The 15493-nt window shown below is 42.3% G+C and overlaps 1 protein-coding gene across 1 annotated transcript in view; it reads right to left on the bottom strand.

Moving 5' to 3' along the window:
- LOC137620804 (kinase suppressor of Ras 2-like) overlaps positions 1–14483 on the bottom strand; it is a 117053-nt gene extending 102570 nt beyond the window's left edge. Inside the window, exon 1 of the mRNA XM_068351252.1 lies at positions 13972–14483. Coding sequence (XP_068207353.1) covers positions 13972–14225 — 254 coding nt within the window. The 5' untranslated portion in view covers positions 14226–14483. The remainder of the gene's footprint in view (positions 1–13971) is intronic.
- Positions 14484–15493: the final 1010 nt, after the last annotated feature.

Genomic DNA, 15493 nt, shown 5'->3' with positions numbered 1-15493 from the left:
TAATAATAATAGGTTAAAAGCCTCCTGGGGGAAGTGGAGGGAGGTAGCAGGAGTGTTATGCGATACGAAAAGGCCAATCAAGGAGAAGGTTAAGATCTATAGCACACTAATATGGATCGGAAACGTGGGCTCTATGACAAAAAGAAAAACCAAAGCTTGAGAGAAAGTAGATGATGAGAATGTCGAGGCAGATTATGGGAATACTACTGCTTGAACGATTGGAAAATTATGATATAAGAAGAATGGCAGGCGTAGTAAACACTACAAAGGTGCTAAGAGTGTCACGACTTAAAAGGTGTGGGCGCATGTTGTGGATGAGTGATAGCGAGGGCTTGAGAGGAATTAGATAGCAAGGTAGGGTGAAGGATGATATGGAGAGAAGAGGTTTGGTGGAAGAGGATAACCTTTGACAGAAGTCACTAGGGAGAACGAATCAGGCAACCGACCCCTTAATATTGGGATAACTTTAATGGCAGTAAGGAAACCTTCAATAGCTACTAATGCACATTGTGTGTGTGTGTATGTGTGTGAGAGAGAGAGAGAGAGAGAGAGATTCGCGCTAAGGAAACGTTCAATAACAACAAACAAATACCAGGAAACGTTCAATAACAACAAACAAATGAATATTGAGAGAGAGAGAGAGAGAGAGAGAGAGAGAGAGAGAGAGAGAGAGAGAGAGAGAGAGAGAGAGAGAGAGAAGGGGAGCGGGAACCGTCCATGACGCTAGAAAGAGCCCGATGACGTCACTCATCTCTAGGGGCAGTCTTTCCTCACAACAGTTTTTCTTCAATACATTTTCCTTTGTTATAAGACAGCGCTAAAATATCAGTGAAATTCATTTTACAGTAAAATGACCCGAATAGAATTTGAACATGATACTGGAGTAAAATGATCAAATACATTACAGTAATTCCAGGAAAACTTGGTGAAATTAAAGCAAAAAATAACAAAGAAAACTTTCTGAAAATAGAGCAAGAAATTACCTAGTAAACTTGGTGAAAATAAAGCAAGAAATCACCAGGAAAACTTGGTAAAAATAAAGCAAGAAATTACGAGGAAAACGTGGTAAAACTAAAATAAAACATTACCTGGTAAACTTGTTGAAAATAAAACAAGAAATTACCAGGAAAACTTGGTGAAAATAAAGCAAGAAATTAACTGGAAATCTTCGTGAACATATATCAAAAAATAACAATGAAAACTTGGTGAAAATAAAGCAAGAAATTACATGGAAAATTGGGTAAACTTTAAGGAAAAAATGACAAGGAAAACTAGGTGAAAATAAAGCAAGAAATTACCTGGAAAACTGGGTGAAATTTAAGCAGAAAAATTACAAGGAAAACTTGGTGAAAACCAAGCAGGATATTACCTGGAAAACGTGGTGAAATTACAGCAAGAAATTACCTGGAAAACTTGATGAAACTACAGCAAGAAATTACCTTAAAACTTGGTGAAAATGAAGCAAAAATCTACCTGGAAACTTGGTGAAAATAGAGCAAGAAATTGCCTAGAAAACTTGGTGAAAGTACAGCAAGAAATTCCCTGGAAATTTTGGTGAAAATAAAGCAAAAAATTACTTGGAAAACGTGGTGAAAATAAAGCAAGAAATTACCTGGAAAACTTGGTTAATGTGAAGCAAGACATTCTCTGGAAAACGTGGTGAAAATAAAGCAAAACATTCTCTAGAAAACGTGGTGAAAATAAAGCAGGAAATTGGCAGGAAAACTTGGTGAAAAAGAAAGCAAGAAATTGCCTGGAAAACTTGGGTAAAATTGAAAAAAAAAATTACCAGGAATACAGGTTAAAATAAAGCAAGAAATTACCTAGAAAATTTGGTGAAAATAAATCGGGAAATTACCAGGAAAACTTGGTTAAAATAAAGCAAGAGATTACCTGGAAAACTTGGTGAAAATACATCAAGAGATTACCTGGAAAACTTGATGAAAATAAAGCAATAAATTACTCCAAAACGTATTGAAAATAGAGCAAGATATTACCCTGGTGAAAATGACCGGGAAAATTGGTGAAAATAAAGGGAAAATGACCGCGAAACTTGATGAAAATAAAGGAAAATGACCGGGAAACTTGATGAAAATAAAGGGAAAATGACCGGGAAACTTGATGAAAATAAACAAAAAAATGACCAGGATACTTGGTGAAAATAAAGGTAAAATGACCGAGAAACTTGATGAAAATAAAGGAAAAATGACCAGGAAACTTGATGAAAATAAAGCAAGAAATTACCTGGAAAACTTGTGAAATTAAAGCAAGAAATTACTTGGAAAACTAGATGAAAATAAAGCAAGAAATTACCTGGAAACTTGGTGAAAATAAAAAAAGAAATTACTTGGAAAACTTGGTGAAAATAAATAAAAAATGACCGGGAAACTTTGAGTGAAAACAGAGCAAGAAATTGTCAAGAAAATTTGGTGAAAATAAAGCAAGAAATTGTCAAGAAATCAAAAATTTTAAAAAATTTTTATTTTTCCTAACATACTCACCGAGAACTACTTTTCTGTGGAGTCACTTGGTGACCTCTCAATCTCGACCAAGGTTTTCCCGCCGTTACCCCCCTTACCCCGCTCTATATAGGTTTACCCCCCCCCCCCCGCCAGAGAATGTGCCCTGAGGGCAGGATTAGGGCAGGTCACTGCCTCTCTGGGTCAGCATCGCCATTAAGTTCGTCGTTTAGCCCAACTTGGCAATGGAAGGATGGCATTCAGGGACGGAATGGAGGGCCATTACCCGAAAAGTAGTTCTCGGTGAGTATGTTAGGAAAAATAAAAATTGTTTAAAATTTTTGATTTGTTCCGACACAAATACTCACCGAGAACTACTTTTCTGTGGAGACTTATACTTTAGGAGGCGGGAGTGCCATTCTGCCACTTGGTTTGGCACATAGTGCCTAGAGGGCTGAGGAATGCGGGGCCTATCAGAGAGCGGAGAGAGGGTAACTGCGGAACCTTACGCTATTATCTAAGACTCACCTCTTAAAATTTCTTCTGTTGATTTCCTCCCGATGAAGTAGCGAAGAATTTATTCCCCGTTGGGGACATCTTCTAGCCTACCGCTACACAGATTGGAGGGCGGCGATGACTGTCCCAATGGAGAATCCATCCAAGGATTTCCTTGAATAATCCTTGAGATAGTGGGCAGTAAAGGTCGACTGGTGCGACCAAGTGCCAGCTTGTAGGATCTGTCCCACCGCCATGTTTCTCTCAAAGGCCAAGGAGGTGCTCAGGCCCCTGATGTCATGGGGGCGGGGAGTGCCTGGCACTGCCATCTTATCCTCTTCATAGGTTCTAGCGATGACTTGTCTCAGCCAGAAGGAAATGGTGTTCTTGGAGACTTGCTTCTTATTAACACCTGTGGAGACGAAGAGGTTCTTGGCACCTGGTCGGAGATGAGCCGTCCTTTCCAGGTACTTCCTGAGCGTCCTTACTGGGCATAACTTCAAGTCTTCCGTATTGCCTGTCTTGGGAATGGCCGGAATTGAGAAACCTTCAAACTTCGGGTCCCAGACTGCTGGGTTCTGAGTCTTCGCCACAAAGGAGGGTACGAACCTGAAGGACACTTCCTTCCACCCTTTGGAGTGCGCAACGTCGTAAGACAGACCATGGATCTCACCCACTCTCTTAGCAGAAGCCAAGGCTAGCAAGAAGACGGTCTTGAGGGTGAGGTCTTTGTCCCCGATATCTTTGAGGGGTTCAAAGGGAGGACGACTTAGCATTTTCAGGACCTTGGCCAGGTCCCATTTGGGCACTCTCCTAGCTTGAGGAGGGCAGGACTGCTCGAAACTCCTAATCAGCATCGCTATGTGTCTCGAGGTCCCCAGGTCGATGCCTTTCAGGAGGAAGACTTGGCCTAAGGCTGCCCGTACTCCTTTAATGGCTGGGATTGACATCCCTACTTCATCCATAAGGTACACGAGAAACTCAGCTATGTCCGGGACCGAAGCTTTAAGAGGTCTTATGTGTTTCTCCGAGCACCACTTCGTAAAGGCGGCCCACTTCGCCTGGTATACCACGGTAGAGGATTTTCTTAGGTATAGGGACATCCTCTTAGCTGTGGAGGAGGAGTACCCCTCCTTCTTCAAGAGCCGCTCGATAGTCTCCAGGCGTGAAGGCGAAGAGAGAGAGGGTTGTCGTGGAACTTGAGGAAGTGAGGTTGACGCAGCAGATCTGACCTGGTGGGCAGAGGCCAAGGCGGTTGGCTTGCCAGGTCTTTTAGATCCGCGAACCACTCCCTCTCCGGCCACCAGGGCGCTACCAAAGTCATCCTTAGGTTTTGGGAGGCTCTTACTCTGTTGAGTACCTGCCTTATCAGCGAGAAGGGGGGGAAAGCGTACACGTCCAAGTTGTCCCACTTGTGCTGGAAGGCATCTTCTAGGGCTGCTCTTTGGTCTGGTACCCGGGAGCAATAGACCGGTAGCTTGGCGTTGAGCTTTGTTGCAAAGAGGTCCATCACCGGGGAGCCCCAGCGTTGAATGATGAGTCTGGCTACTTCTTCCAGAAGGCCGCCATACGGGAGATCAGCCTCGGATAGCACCGTGACTCCTCAGGCCGCCCCCAGCTCTTCGAGGAGGGACGCCCCTTCCTCCTCCTGGACAACAACTCCGCAGCTCTCCCGCTGAGGCCGTCGGCTAGCACGTTTTTCTTCCCGGGGATGAACCTTGCTAGCTGTACCACCTGCTGCTCGTCCGCCCAATGCAGGATGCTTATGGTGAGGTCGCACAGTTCTTTCGATCTCATACCCCCTTGCTTCTTTATGTAGGCTACCACCGTGGCGTTGTCGCACATTAAGGCCACGGTGTTTCCCCTCAACCGACTTGCAAAGTGCAGACATGCCTTTTGGACTGCTTTTAGCTCTAGGACGTTGATGTGGAGATGTCTTTCGTTCTCCGACCAGGTACCGCTTGCTGTCTCCTCCCGAAGGTGGGCTCCCCACCCTAGGTTGGAGGCGTCTGTGAACAGGAGGTACTCGGGGGGACAGGACCCGAGGGGCATCCCCTTGAGGGAGTTCGACTGGCAGTGCCACCATTCTAGGGCTGTCCTCGTGTCTGGAAGGACAGGAATCAACGCCTTCTGAGCGCCTGTCTGGGACCAGAGGCCCTTGAGGTTCCATTGCACGGGTCTGAGCGGCATCTTCCCTTGGGGAACCAGTTTCTCTAATGAGACCAGGTGACCTATCAGTCTCTGCCAGTCTTTCGCCCTCCTGGAATGTTCTGACAGGAACGGCAGAATGATGTGATTGAGGTTCCGTATCCTGTCTTCCGAGGGGAAGACCTTCCCCTGCACGGTGTCCAACGTCATACCCAAGTATCCCATTCTGTTGGATGGCGTTAAGTTCGATTTTTCCAGATTGATAATGATTCCCAGATTGATAATGATTCCCAGATTCCTGCAGAACTGGAGGAGGTTCCTCCCTTGCTCCTCCAAGAGGGCCTTTGAGCTGGAAAGGAGCAACCAGTCGTCTAGGTATCTGATGAGACGAATACCTCGTTCGTGAGCCCACACTGAGACCGTCGCGAAGACCCTCGTGAACACTTGAGGGGCCGTCGACAGGCCGAAGCAAAGGGTCTTGAACTGCAGGATCTGGGAACCCCATTTTACCCGGAGGAACTTCCGACTCACGGGTGGACAGGGATCTGGAAGTATGCGTCCTTGAGGTCGACCGTCATCATGTAATCTTTCTCCCTCAAGGACATCAGGACGGATTTCGGGGTGTCCATCTTGAAGTCCGTCTTCTTGACGAAATGGTTGAGGGCTGACAGGTCTATCACGGGTCTCCACCCCCCCCCCCCCGTTGCTTTCTCTACCAGGAACAGGCGGCTGTAGAAGCCCGGGCCTGGGAGAAGGACTTCTTCCATGGCCCCCTTCTCTAACATGGAGGAAACCTCTCCTTGAAGGGTGGCCCTTTTCATCTGATCCCTGGGGGCCAACCATTCTGTCTGGCTGGCTGGAATGAGAGGGGGTGGGTCCGCTATGAAGGGGAGCCTGTAGCCTTCTTTCAGGACGGACACCGTCCAAGGATCCGCCCCTTGTGTTTTCCATGCTTGCCAATGAGGTCCGAGGCATCCCCCAACCCGAGCCTCTCCCTCTACCTTCTCCTGGAGGGGCGGCCTGATCTGCCTCTCTTCGAGGCGGAGTAACCCGACCTGAAGGAGCTGGCAGAAGCTGGTGCTCCCCTGCGGGAGAGCTGCGGAGTTGTTGTGCAGGAGGAGGAAGGGGCGTCCCTCCTCGAAGAGCTGGGGGCGGCCTGAGGAGTCACGGCGCTATCCGAGGCTGATCTCCCGTATGGCGGCCTTCTGGAAGATGCTTGTCTGGGGACGTTGGCCTCTCTCCTCTTGGACACCTTCTCCATTAGAACTTCCAGTTCCTTTAAAGAGAACAGAGACTCACCCCCTAAGGGTAGGTTACGCACAGCTCGGGCCTCCCTGTCCGGGATCTTCTTCGACAACTTAGAGAGAACTGTGTCACGTTTCCTAAGTACCCAGTTGGCCGTTAAGGCGAGCGCTTGGTACGCCAGAAACTTGAGAGTTTTTCCCCCGGAGGTGAGAAGGTCCGTCAGGAGACTCTGCTGCTCTGGATCTTCAGGGTCGATGGAGGCTTGCACGTTCACCAACGTGAAGGCCCACCAGTCCAGCCATGAGGAGACGTTCACCAGGTCCCTTGACATCTCCTCCATCATGGCGGCTTCCGTAGGCGAGAAGGAAACCGGGGCTGAAGAGGCCCTTTCGTCCGAGCCGCCTTGACTCAGAATGTCTAAGGCCGGGTCCACTTTACAGGGGCCTGGGTGCCGCCCTTCAGGAATATACACCTTCTCTTGCGTCTTGAGGCCCTGGGGCAGTTTTGAGGCACTCTGGGACTTGGGGGCCTCTGCATTGCTGGCCACCAAGTTATCTATGTACTCTTGTCCCAGTACTAGGTCTGGGGCAAGAGGAAGGGCCAGGGAGGACTTCGGAAGGGCGTCGTGGTGCGTGAATCTCAGGAGGCTTGACCTCCAGGAATTCACCTTAGGAGTCGAGGGTTCTGCGATCCCATGGAGCCTCCTGATGAGACCCACCACCCTTCTGTACGTGGAGTCCTCCGACGGGGGAACCTTGCCTCCGTCAGCCGAGGCCTCGGCCTGGCGTGGGGGTGCCGGGTTGCTTGGACGGTAGACCGGGCGTCCTCCTCTTGGGTCCAGGGAGGTCGACCCGTACCCGTAGGGAGCTCTGTAGGAGGGTGGATCTCGCCGTAAGGCGGGTGCCACCGGCTTAGGGAGGGCCCTCGGTTGCCCCAAGGCTCTGGAAGCCGAGGACACGGTCCCGGTGGGCTGACCCGACAACGGGAACTGATCCTTCTTGCTCGATGACCGCACCAGCTGGGCTGGTTCGGTCAGGCTGCCTTCAAAGAAGCGCGTTTTCCCCCGCTGGGCGGGGTGAACCGGAGGCCTCGAGGACTTATGCTTTTGAGCGAGGTCTTTCCTGCGTGGCAGGTCGAGCGGTTCTAGGCTGTGCGTAGGGAGCGGCAGCCTAGACGCTCGTTCACTGGACCGAGAGTCTGGAGAGTGGAGCCTCTTGGACTCTCCTGAAGGGACGTAGACCCAAGCGCCGCCAGGAGAGGCATCTCTCCTATACTTACGGGAGTGAGAGCGGGGGCGCTTCCTGCTGTGTCGCGACCTTGACCTGGAGCGGGAAAGATCGCTTTCGGACCGCTCTCTCTTCCCGCGCCGTTCCTCCCTGACTTCTCCCCTGGAGGATGAATCTATCTCTGACGAGTCCGAGGGCGCCACGTTCCTCGTGTAACGGCTGCCCGCGTGATGCGTGGGGGAAGCTCTTCGCCGTCGGACGTCCGAGATTGGATGTTGGAGGAAGTCTTCGGGGACCGCTGTGGAGATCGTCGGCACTGAGTCTACTCTATCCATGCCAGGGGGCCAGGGGTCCAGGGTCACGTCCATTCTTAGCGGTGACCTCCCCGGTGTTTTCGGCAACTTCCACCCGAAAGAGTGGCTGTCCTCTGGCGGGGGAGAGCCCGACGCACCGGCCCACGAGGGCGGTGGAGACTCTGAAATAACGACACTGCCCCATACGGGGTCTTCTGAGGACGCGTGGTCCCCTGCCACGAGGCCTGATTCACCCGAAGCACTACCGGACCCTCCGTTATCTCTAGAGGGGCCTGCCCTTGGTTCTTCCCTCACACTGGGTTCACCGGGAAGGACGCTATGACTAATCACAACACTGGGGGCTTGCTGCTCTCTCCTCTGCGAAGGAGACGGAGAAGCCGAGGCTTCGTCTGACCGATCACTGACCGACGGTAAAGAAGAAACGCCACTTTTCTGGGGGAACGCTTAGAAGACTTCTTCTTTTTGGTACTGTACCGTACCCACTGTATATCATCCCAGCTTACGCACTCCGGACACGTGTCCGCGGTGGAGCAAACTTTCCCCCTGCACGTGGAACAAAGGGAGTGAGGGTCTACTTCTGGTTTAGAGAGGAAAGACTTTCCGACTCTAGGACCAGGGCAACGACGCACATGCTCCATCGTTCGCACACGAAGGGCCAACACTAGCGAGTTATAAGTACACTGGGATATACGCAGGGAGAAACACACTGAAACACTTGTGAATAACGCACTACGCAAGAAAAACACAAGTCCCCACACTGGAAACACGTGGAATCACAAACGCGCCAAAGGATCGAGAGAGCGAGAGAGTGAGATGTTTCACATCTCACGACCAAGAACTTGATGGCGATGCTGACCCAGAAAGGCAGTGACCTGCCCTAATCCTGCCCTCAGGGCGCATTCTCTGGCGGCGGGGGTAAACCTATATAGAGCGGGGTAAGGGAGTAACGGCGGGAAAACCTTGGTCGAGATTGAGAGGTCACCAAGTGACTCCACAGAAAAGTAGTTCTCGGTGAGTATTTGTGTTGGAACAAAATTTGGTGAAAATAAAGCAAGAAATTGCCAGGAGAACTTGAGTAAAAATAAAAAAATTACCAGGAATACTGGTGAAACTAAAGCAAGATATAACCTGGAAACTTTGGTGAAAATAAATCATAAAATGACCAGGAAAAATTAGTGAAAATAAAGCAAGAAATTATTTGGAAAACTTGGTGAAAATAAAGCAAGAGATTACCTGGAAAACTTGTGAAATTAAAGCAAGAAATTGCCTGCAAAACTAGATGAAAATAAAGCAAGAAATTACCTGGATACTTGGTGAAATCAAGGCAAGAAATTACTTGGAAGACTTGGTGAAAATAAAGCAAAAATGACCGGGAAACTTGGTGAAAATAAAGCAAAGTGACTGGGAAACTTGGTAAAAAATAAAGCAAAATGACCGGGAAACTTGGTGAAAATAAAGCAAAGTGACTGGGAAACTTGGTAAAAAATAAAGCAAAATGACCGGGAAACTTGGTGAAAATAAAGCAAAGTGACCGGGAAACTTGGTGAAAATAAATAAAAAATAACCGGGAAACTCAGTGAAACTAAAGGTAAAATGACCGGGAAACTTAGTGAAAATAATCCAAGAAATTACCTGGAAAACTTGTGAAATTAAAGCAAGAAATTACCAGGAAAACTAGAAGATAGCAAGAAATTACCTGGAAACTTGGTGCAAATAAAGCAAGAACTTACTTGGAAAATTTGGGAAAAAAAAAGAAAAAATGACCGGGAATCTTGGTGAAAATAAAGCAAAAATGACCGGGAAACTGTGAAAATAAAGCAAAAATGACCAGGAAACTTAATGACCGGGTAACTTGGTAAAAATAAAGAAAGAAATTACCTGGAAAACTTATGTAATTAAAGCAAGAAATTGTCTGGAAAAACTAGATGAAAATAAAGCCAGAAAATACCTGAAAACTTGGTAAAAATAAAGCAAGAAATTGCCAGGACAACTTGGTGAAAATAAAGCAAAAATAACCGGGAACTTGGTGAAAATAAAGCAAAAATAACCGGGAACTTGGTGAAAATAAAGCAAAAATAACCGGGAACTTGGTGAAAATAAAGCAAGAAATTGCCGGGAAAACTTGGTGAAAATAAAGCAAAAATAACCGGGAACTTGGTGAAAATAAAGCAAAAATAACCGGGAACTTGGTGAAAATAGAGCAAAAATAACCGGGAACTTGGTGAAAATAAAGCAAGAAATTGCCTGGAAAACTTGGTGAAAATAAAGCAAAAATAACCGGGAACTTGGTAAAAATAAAGCAAGAAATTGCCAGGAAAACTTGGTGAAAATAAAGCAAAAATAACCGGGAACTTGGTGAAAATAAAGCAAAAATAACCGGGAACTTGGTGAAAATAAAGCAAAAATAACCGGGAACTTGGTGAAAATAAAGCAAGAAATTGCCGGGAAAACTTGGTGAAAATAAAGTAAAAATAACCGGGAAACTTGGTGAAAATAAAGCAAGAAATTGCCGGGAAAACTTGGTGAAAATAAAGTAAAAATAACCGGGAAACTTGGTGAAAATAAAGCAAAGAGAGAGAGAGAGAGAGAGAGAGAGAGAGAGAGAGAGAGAGAGAGAGAGAGAGAGAGAGAGAGAGAGCGTATAACGTTCCTCCTCCAGATATCGGAACTTGAGGATCTCCCACTTTGAAAAATGCCAGTCCGTCGGACCCGATTTCAAACAGCGCTCAGAGCCTGATACTTTTCCATAGTGACCATATCCCTACCATCCTTGGGAGCACGGAATATAAGCTTTACGATGTCACACATAATTTCTCATAATGACTTAGGGTATGATAACCGAGTTGGGGATTCCTTGTAGGATTCCTTGTAAGGCGAAAATATTCCATAAATAATATTGGAGTCCTCCTGATGTCGAAGCCAGTAACGCTTTTCAATATTGTAGGATGACGCGAAGCGGAAATATTGACATGGCTTAAATACCAAGGAAAAAAATATACAATAAGTAAATATAAATATATTTATGCACATAGAGTATATATTTATATATACACATATTTATACATTATATATATATATATATATATATATATATATATATATATATATATATATATATATATATATATATATATATATATATATATATATATATATATTAGCAAGTTATAATTATTTCTATCATTATTAAAATTATCACAAGTAATAAATAATAATAATAATAATAATAATAATAATAATAATAATAATAATAATACTATTATCATTATCATCATCATCATTACGAGCTAAGAAACCACCCTAGTTGGAAAAACAGGATGCTATAAGCACGAGGGCTCCTCCAGGGAAAAAATAGCCCAGTGAGGAGAGGATATAAGGAAGTAATTCACGTGATAAGTTATGCATAAAGATTAAAAAATATCATTAAGATCAGTAACAACGTTAAAATAAATCCATCACATACAGTAGTCCCATAAAACTGGTACTATAGTGTTTGCGGCTATACCGAGAAATCCTATGGCTGGCTCCGTATGCAACAATTATGTATGAATGATTAAATGATTTATTTAATATCTCTATTTTTCTAGTTTAGTGCGCTTGAACAGCTCTCTGGTATAATAACCTTCTCTCGATCTTGTGTGTGTGTGTGTGTGTGTGTGTGTGAGAGAGAGAGAGAGAGAGAGAGAGAGAGAGAGAGAGAGAGAGAGAGAGAGAGAGAGAGAGAACCTTCAGTTTTACTTCAGTGTTCACGTGTTACTTATCAAAAGTTTATTATCATTATCATTATTATTATCATTATCATTATTAGTAATATTATTATTATTATTATTATTATTATTATTATTATTATTATTATTATATTATATTATTAATTGCTAAGCTACAACCCTTGTTGGAAAAGCAAGATGACCTATGCCCAAGGGCTCCAACAGGGAAAATAGCCTAATGAATAAAGGAAATAAGGAAATAAATAACTATATGAGAAGTAACAAACAATGAAAATGAAATATCTAAAGAACAGTACCAACATTAAAAAACAGATCTTTCATATATAAACTGAAAAAAAAAAAAAAAAAAAAAGACTTGTGTCTGTCTGTTCAACATAAAAACATTTGAATTTTTGAAATTCTATGATCGCTTTATAGATTATGATATGATAGGCGTACATTTGCATGTCTGTCTGCCTGTGTGTTTGCGTTTCGCTTAACTCGAAAACTATTCGACCGAATCTCGTGCTTGGTTCAATAGTCAAGGTCACAAAAAGGTAAAAAACGTCTCTTTGCTGTATAGTGGTGAATTTATACCTGATTTGCACGAAACTAGTGCCAAAATGTGCATAATTTAATAGCCAATCTTCTTATGTGGCGAAAGTATGCGCTTTAAACGAGTACCCGTTCTATTCATTATTATTATTATTATTATTATTATTATTATTATTATTATTATTATTATTATTATTATTATTATTATTATTATTATTTGAAAAGCTATAACTCTAGTTGGAATTATTATTTATTATCATTTATTATTAATATTATAATCATTACAACCCTAGTTGGGAAAACAGGATGCTATAAGCCCAAAGGCTCTAACAGGGAAAAATAGCCCAGTGAGTAAAGGAAATAAGGAAATAAATAAACTACAGGAGAAATAATGAACCCTTAAGGACAATTAATTTTAAGGACAGTAACAACATTAAAATAACTCTTTCATATAAATCTTTGCATTTTCGTAAATCTTATGGAACCTATTAAATCAAGAATTTTTTTTCTCTTGCTTTGTAATTTAATGTTGTTGCTGGTCTTAAGATATTATATTTCAATTGTTCATTATTTCTCTTTTAGTTTATTTATTTCCTTGTTTCTTTCCTTACTTGGATATTTTTCCCCGTTGGAGCCCTTTGGCTTATAGCATCCTGCTTTCCCAACTATGGTTGTAGCTTAGATAATGATGATGATGATGATGATGATGATGATGACCATAATAATAATAATAATAATAATAATAATAATAATAATAATAATAGTAATAATCATAATCATAATCATAATAATAATAATAATAATAATAATAATAATAATATCAATAATAATTCTAATATTGATACTAATACTATTAATAATAAATTATGAAATAATAAATAATACTATTATCATTAATAATAATAATAATAATAATAATAATAATAATAATAATAATAATAATAATAATAATAATAATAATTGTCGTTTTAGGTAGTTTTTAAGATAGGTGGAAAACCAACTCCTATTTTCAACCACATCCCGATCGCCTTTAGAATAAAAACTGACCATTGTTTGCAAATTTCTAATAAACAAAAAAAAAAAAAAAAAAAGCAATATGGGCTGAAATTAGTTATCTTTAGTATGGTGTTATTAGTGGTTTTAACCCGATACTACGGAAAACAAACTTTCTCAGAAAAGGTATATATCAATATCTATAAAGAGAATTTTCGAAAATCAAGTCTCAAAGAAAACTGGAATTCGAAAAGAAAATTTATTTGAAAAATGTGACGTATGCATATCTCCAAGCTGTTGTTCAGTCATACTGGTAAAGAAAACGGACGAACACACCCGTTTTCTATGAAAAAAATAGAAAACACGTCCCGCACCTGGAGTTCTGGACCAAAGACCCAATTAATTAAGAAATAAAAAAAAAAAAGTTGATGACAAAGATAATTTGTAGTTTCAAAAGCTTTATAGCATCGATATAAAATTAAATTTAATCACAGATTTATTTCAAAACGAAGGAAATAAAAAAAAAGCGTTTAACAGAAAGAGAGTGAGAGCGGCACAATGGAAAGATTAAAATCAAACATGCAGAAACAATGGCAATGAACCGAGGCCTTCAAAAACAAGGTGTATCAGCCGTAGAATTTGCCCTAAGTGAATATACACGCATTCTGCACTTAAATTAAGACATGCAAGCGATAACACAGTGCGCTATCTTCTGAATCGAACCTTAATAAGTATACTTCTTCATTTTACAACACAGAAGATATTATAGTGAATGAATAATGCCCCAGATCAGCTAAACAATAATAGGAAGGCTACTTGGAACACTCACCTGAGATCTACATCAGGAAGGCAAGGCCTAGGCACAGCAGCTGTAGGGGGCAGACAGGCTTCCTCTTCCAACCAGCGGCTCTCGAGGCTGGCCCAGCTGCTGTTACTCCCACTGCTACTAGCAGGATCCCAAGGGCTGCTTAAAGAGCTCCTGGAGGAGGAGGATGCCTCTTCAGAATCGGGAGAGGCCGTACGACTCAAAGGCTCGTAATAGCAATCTTTTTCGCTCACTAAACATTTTAGATTCCGCGGCATAACTCCTGGAAAATATCTAATTTGGCCCAAGCTCGTTAAAAGTTAATCTTTGGGTCAACATTCAGGAACTGTCTGTTATTTTGGATGTCTGATTCCCACTTTATACATTACTAACTGGTGCTATCACTCGAGTTTGGTCATGGCTACGCGTAAGTGAACACATTTGCCGGGCTACGACGCCGACTGTGAAATGGCTAGAAGAATAAGAAGAACCACAGCGGTGAACAATCCTCATGACTAGACGAAACGCGACCGACCGACCGACTGGAATGAGTTCGAGTCGAGTACTTCACCACCGGGCAGAGTCAGACGGGCTGCGGGCACAGATATCGTTGCCCAGTTACTTATCACACGTGTTACTAAGTTGTCAGTGCGTCTTTTTTTCAATAATTTTTACGGATAATGTTTCACTTAAAATGTCTCTCTCTCTATCTTATGTTTATTAAAAATTTACTAGCACACCTATTTATATGTAAGGTTCACACCCGTCCGAGGTCAAAGTGTATTCATAATTTCTTTCAGTTCTTTTTTAATATTTTGACCATGGAAATTGTGCTCAACAGTTGCCATAGCGCATTTGAAAGTATTTTATCGAAAAGTTTATTGGTAATTATATCCAAGACTTAAACTAATACAAAATTCAAGTAGCTTACATGAATTATTTAGTGTACGGGAATAAAAGAATTAATCAGATTTAATAAACATACACATGTGAACTGCTGTTCGACAACATTTAAAAAGAAAAACTAAAGGAAATTGTCACGATACGTTGATATTGCCAGAATATAGACACAAAATTAGAAATGTAGAGAGATTTTTTATTCTGCAAAAGGTTAACACACGTGTTTTGAGAACATGTTATCGTAGTAGATCGTAGACACTTCAAATATTATTATTATTATTATTAATATTATTATTATTATTATTATTATTATTATTATTATTATTATTATTATTATTATTATTATTATTATTATTACAAACCGAACATCCCAACAACAAAATTTATTACGGAAATAAAAAAAAACATATTGGAATAATCTACAATACAGAAATAATAAGCCATAATAAACAAATGAGATAAATAAAGTTAAAACGAATAAGAAAAATGGGACAAACTCCTCTGATTAACAGAAACATTTGCAAAATAATTGGAAGCAAATTTCTTGAATTTTTGAATTTCCACAGATTCAACTACGAGATGAAGAAGACCATTCTCCATGATTTTGACAAAGCAAGAATCACTAGAATCTTCAACAGAACCTAGT

The sequence above is a fragment of the Palaemon carinicauda genome, chromosome 27 (genome assembly GCF_036898095.1).
Source record: "Palaemon carinicauda isolate YSFRI2023 chromosome 27, ASM3689809v2, whole genome shotgun sequence".
In the NCBI taxonomy this organism is placed as follows: Eukaryota; Metazoa; Arthropoda; class Malacostraca; order Decapoda; family Palaemonidae; genus Palaemon; species Palaemon carinicauda.
Note: the sequence above shows the minus strand (reverse complement) of the source record. Positions and strands in the feature narration are given on the sequence as shown.